Source organism: Oncorhynchus keta, unplaced genomic scaffold, assembly GCF_023373465.1.
Source record: "Oncorhynchus keta strain PuntledgeMale-10-30-2019 unplaced genomic scaffold, Oket_V2 Un_contig_2110_pilon_pilon, whole genome shotgun sequence".
NCBI lineage: Eukaryota > Metazoa > Chordata > Actinopteri > Salmoniformes > Salmonidae > Oncorhynchus > Oncorhynchus keta.
In genome coordinates, this window is record NW_026282313.1 from 127,501 (window position 1) to 133,059 (window position 5,559).

At 52.1% G+C, this 5,559-nt stretch overlaps 1 protein-coding gene across 2 annotated transcripts in view; it reads left to right on the forward strand.

Annotated features, from left to right (window-relative positions):
- LOC127920895 (4-aminobutyrate aminotransferase, mitochondrial-like) overlaps positions 1–5,218 on the forward strand; it is a 40,390-nt gene extending 35,172 nt beyond the window's left edge. For both annotated transcript variants that reach the window (XM_052504912.1, XM_052504913.1), the window contains exons 6-7: positions 2,841–2,890; positions 4,994–5,218. In XM_052504912.1, the coding sequence (XP_052360872.1) occupies positions 2,841–2,890; positions 4,994–5,203 (260 nt within the window). In that variant the 3' untranslated portion in view covers positions 5,204–5,218. The remainder of the gene's footprint in view (positions 1–2,840; positions 2,891–4,993) is intronic.
- The last annotated feature ends 341 nt before the right edge of the window (positions 5,219–5,559 follow it).

Consider the following 5,559-nt stretch of genomic DNA (forward strand, 5'->3'; position numbering starts at 1 on the left):
TTATCCAATCAGCTTCTCTCTAACAGACTGCATGGAGACAGGTCAATGACTCACCCTGTCACAGGCCACTCACACACAGGAGACAGGTCAATGACTCACCCTGTCACAGGCCATTCACACACAGGCCCCTGCCCTGGACCAATGCAATTACAAATAAATAATCACAAGACCTGCAATAACCCCCTCCCCTCTCTGTTTTTCTCTCTCAATTTCTCTGTCTGTCTCTCTGTCTCTCTCTCTCTCTTTGTCTCTCTTTCTCTCTCACTCTCTCTCTCTCAATTTCTCTGTCTCTCAATTTATCTCTCTCTCTCTCTCTAAATGTCTCTCTCTCTCTCTCTCTCTCTCTCAATTTCTCTGTCTCTAAATGTCTCTCTCAATTTCTCTGTCTCTAAATGTCTCTCTCCCTCTCTCTCTCTCTGAGGTGTATCAGTAGTCTGGAATACTGAGATAAAGCCATGAGGCAGAGATCACACACACACTGTATTGGACCAGACACACACAGCCCCGTGGCCGTACACCCGGTGCACTTTCCGTCAAAACCTACAATCACAACCTTCAAAGAGCAACCACCTGCTTTGCTGCCTCACTCTACACTAAGCTTGAAGTCCTCATGCTAGTATCTGGGTATGAAGCCAGGCAGCATGTCATGTTGTATAGTTTTGCTGGCTAAAACAGCTGTCATAGAGAACCACATGTTTTTCACACAGATTATACATTCTTTGTGTTAACTGACCTGGGTTCAAATACTATTTTAAATACAATTTATTCGCTTGATTGCAGTGGCCTGGCTTTAACGGACCAATAGAATGGCTCTAAAATACAAAAAAATGCCCATCTGGCACTCCAGGCAGGCTAAAGCGAATTCTAAAAGGATTCGGAAAATATCGAATAGTATTTGAACCCAGGTGTGTTGGGAAAGTGGTAGGTTAGGATGATGAGGTTCTATAACTTCAGGGCCTGTATCCATAAAGTGTCTCAGAGTCAGACTGCTGATCCAGGATCATTAAGAATAAGAATATATCGACCAGGGCTCTCCAACTCTGTTTCAGGAGGGTATCTGTTCCTGTAGAGGTTACAGGAGGGTATCTGTTCCTGTAGAGGTCACAGGAGGGTATCTGTTCCTGTAGAGGTTCCAGGAGGGTATCTGTTCCTGTAGAGGTCCCAGGAGGGTATCTGTTCCTGTAGAGGTCACAGGAGGGTATCTGTTCCTGTAGAGGTTCCAGGAGGGTATCTGTTCCTGTAGAGGTTCCAGGAGGGTATCTGTTCCTGTAGAGGTTCCAGGAGGGTATCTGTTCCTGTAGAGGTTCCAGGAGGGTATCTGTTCCTGTAGAGGTTCCAGGAGGGTATCTGTTCCTGTAGAGGTTCCAGGAGGGTATCTGTTCCTGTAGAGGTTCCAGGAGGGTATCTGTTCCTGTAGAGGTTCCAGGAGGGTATCTGTTCCTGTAGAGGTTCCAGGAGGGTATCTGTTCCTGTAGAGGTTCCAGGAGGGTATCTGTTCCTGTAGAGGTTCCAGGAGGGTATCTGTTCCTGTAGAGGTTCCAGGAGGGTATCTGTTCCTGTAGAGGTTCCAGGAGGGTATCTGTTCCTGTAGAGGTTCCAGGAGGGTATCTGTTCCTGTAGAGGTTCCAGGAGGGTATCTGTTCCTGTAGAGGTTCCAGGAGGGTTCTGTTCCTGTAGAGGTTACAGGAGGGTATCTGTTCCTGTAGAGGTTCCAGGAGGGTCCTGTTCCTGTAGAGGTTACATGAGGGTATCTGTTCCTGTAGGTTACAGGAGGGTATCTGTTCCTGTAGAGGTTACAGGAGGGTATCTGTTCCTGTAGAGGTTACAGGAGGGTATCTGTTCCTGTAGAGGTTACAGGAGGGTATCTGTTCCTGGAGAGGTTACAGGAGGGTATCTGTTCCTGTAGAGGTTACAGGAGGGTATCAGTTCCTGTAGAGGTTACAGGAGGGTATCAGTTCCTGTAGAGGTTACAGGAGGGTATCAGTTCCTGTAGAGGTTACAGGAGGGTATCTGTTCCTGTAGAGGTTCCAGGAGGGTTCTGTTCCTGTAGAGGTTACAGGAGGGTATCTGTTCCTGTAGAGGTTCCAGGAGGGTCCTGTTCCTGTAGAGGTTACATGAGGGTATCTGTTCCTGTAGGTTACAGGAGGGTATCTGTTCCTGTAGAGGTTACAGGAGGGTATCTGTTCCTGTAGAGGTTACAGGAGGGTATCTGTTCCTGTAGAGGTTACAGGAGGGTATCTGTTCCTGGAGAGGTTACAGGAGGGTATCTGTTCCTGTAGAGGTTACAGGAGGGTATCAGTTCCTGTAGAGGTTACAGGAGGGTATCAGTTCCTGTAGAGGTTACAGGAGGGTATCAGTTCCTGTAGAGGTTACAGGAGGGTATCTGTTCCTGTAGAGGTTACAGGAGGGTATCTGTTCCTGTAGGTTTCAGGAGGGTATCTGTTCCTGTAGAGGTTACAGGAGGGTATCAGTTCCTGGAGAGGTTACAGGAGGCTACCTCTCCAGGAACAGAGTTGGAGAGCCCTGAGATAGACAGATCCTAGATCAGCACTTCTACTTTGAGACTCTTTGTGGATTCTTGACCTGCTGTCTGAGGGGTTCTCTTCTCGTACTGGCCCCTAGTGGTGGAAACTGGAACTGCTATGCAGGTCTTTATATAAGGCTGATAGTACAGTCAAACACTGTAGTGTTTCATATGCTACATCAGTGGGAATCAGTCTTCTACACTACAATAGTTGGTTAGGTTGTAGCTTGTGTTTGACTCCAATGGTTTAGTTATAATGAAGTTATAATGAAGTGGTGACACGAATTGTAATATTTGTCTTTATTTTCTCTTTCAGGATACAACCATCCCTCACTCATTAAAGTGATGTCCAACCCCAACAATATGGTAGGTAGGGGGAGGGGGAGGGAGGTGGGGAGGGTGGGAGGGGAGGCAGGGAGGGTGGGAGGGAGGTGGGGAGGGAGGGTGGGAGGGAGGGTGGGAGGGAGGGAGGCGGGGAGGGAGGGGAGGGTGGGAGGGAGGCAGGGAGGGTGGGAGGGAGGTGGGGGGAGGGAGGGTGGGAGGGGAGGGTGGGAGGGAGGGAGGTGGGGAGGGGAGGGAGGGAGGGAGGGAGGGAGGCGGGGAGGAGGGGGCGGCGGGGAGGGAGGTGGGGAGGGAGGGGAGGCGGGGAGGGAGGTGGGGAGGGGGGAGGGAGGAGGGAGGGAGGGAGGCGGGGAGGGAGGGGAGGGGGTGGGAGGGAGGCAGGGAGGGTGGGAGGGAGGTGGGGAGGGAGGGGGAGGCGGGGGGAGGGAGGGGGAGGCGGGGAGGGAGGTAGGGAGGGAGGGAGGGAGGGTGGGAGGGAGGTGGGGAGGAGGGTGGGAGGGGGAGGCGGGGAGGGAGGGGGAGGCGGGGAGGGAGGTGGGGAGGGAGGGAGGGAGGGAGGGAGGGAGGGGGAGGCGGGGAGGGAGGGGAGGGTGGGAGGGAGGTGGGGAGGGAGGGGAGGCGGGGAGGGAGGGGAGGCGGGGAGGGAGGGGAGGCGGGGAGGGAGGGGGAGGCGGGGAGGGAGGGGAGGGAGGGGGAGGGAGGGAGGTGGGGAGGGAGGGGAGGCGGGGAGGGGGAGGGTGGGAGGGAGGCAGGGAGGGTGGGAGGGAGGTGGGGAGGGAGGGTGGGAGGGGGAGGCGGGGAGGGGGGGGAGGCGGGGAGGGAGGTGGGGAGGGAGGGAGGGAGGGAGGGGAGGGAGGGAGGGAGGGAGGGGAGGCGGGGAGGGAGGGGAGGGTGGGAGGGAGGCAGGGAGGGTGGGAGGGAGGTGGGGAGGGAGGGTGGGAGGGGAGGGTGGGGGAGGGAGGGAGGTGGGGAGGGGGAGGGAGGGAGGGAGGGGGAGAGAGGCAGGGAGGGAGGCAGGGAGGGAGGGGAGGGGTGGTAGGGAGGGAGGTGGAGAGGAGGGAGGGAGGTAGGGAGGGAGGTGGAGAGGGAGGGAGGGGAGGGTGGTAGGTGGGGGGAGGGAGGGAGGTGGGGAGGGAGGGAGGCAGGGAGGGAGGTAGGGAGGGAGGGGGAGGGAGGGAGGGGGAGAGTAGGGAGGGAGGGGGAGGGAGGGAGGTAGGGGGAAGGAGGGAGGTAGGTAGGGGGAGAGAGGGAGGGAGGGAGAGGGAAGGAGGGAGGTAGGTAGGGGGAGAGAGGGAGAGGGAGGGAGGGAGTAAATGCGTTATGTGGGTAAATGCTGTAACACAGAATATATTCTTTATAAATATCCCATGATGTTAGTGACGGTTCATTACTGCTCATCACTTACTAACCATCATGTATTCACTTCACTTTAACAACATATTTCAGTTGTTGTGTATATTACATCAGTTTAATTTGATGACTTTATTGTTTCATTCCAAGTCATCATCTCATCACTGTAGAGCTGTTGCCTCTGCAGAACCACTATTTCAGTCGTCCTTCACAGTAAATAAGGCTTCATGACTGCTGAATACCAACTATCAATCACTCAGATCATGACTGCTGAATACCAACTATCAATCACTCAGATCATGACTGCTGAATACCAACTATCAATCACTCAGATCATGACTGCTGAATACCAACTATCAATCATTCAGATCATGACTGCTGAATACCAACTATCAATCACTCAGATCATGACTGCTGAATACCAACTATCAATCACAGAGATCATGACTGCTGAATACCAACTATCAATCACTCAGATCATGACTGCTGAATACCAACTATCAATCACTCAGATCATGACTGCTGAATACCAACTATCAATCACTCAGATCATGACTGCTGAATACCAACTATCAATCAGTCAGATCATGTACTTTCAGGTAGAGATACCTTGCTGCTCTCTATGAGCTCACAGAGAAAAGAGCCCTAACGAAATGGAATGTCTCCGCACTAACTGGTATTGAAAACCAATCAGAAGACATTGGAGTTGAACATCTCTCCTCAGGTTTATCTGACAGTCCTGCTGAGTTCCCCATGTTTACCTCTTCCTCCTCTCAGAGTGCGTTTGTGAACAGGCCAGCTCTTGGGATCATGCCACCCGAGAACTTTCCAGAAAAGCTGGCAGAAAGCCTTCTCTCGGTGAGTGACACACAACACACACAACACACAACACACAACACACACACACAACACAACACACACACACACACACACACAACACACAACACACAACACACACACAACACACAACTTCCCCCATTTAAATAGACCAGACACTAACTAGTGATGTGATTCCAGCTGGACCCCATTTAAATAGACCAGACACTAACTAGTGATGTGATTCCAGCTGGACCCCATTTAAATAGACCAGACACTAACTAGTGATGTGATTCCAACTGGACCCCATTTAAATAGACCAGACACTAACTAGTGATGGATACTAGCTGGACCCCATTTAAATAGACCAGACACTATCTAGTGATGTGATTCCAACTGGACCCCATTTAAATAGACCAGACACTAACTAGTGATGGATACTAGCTGGACCCCATTTAAATAGACCAGACACTAACTAGTGATGTGATTCCAGCTGGACCCCATTTAAATAGACCAGACACTATCTA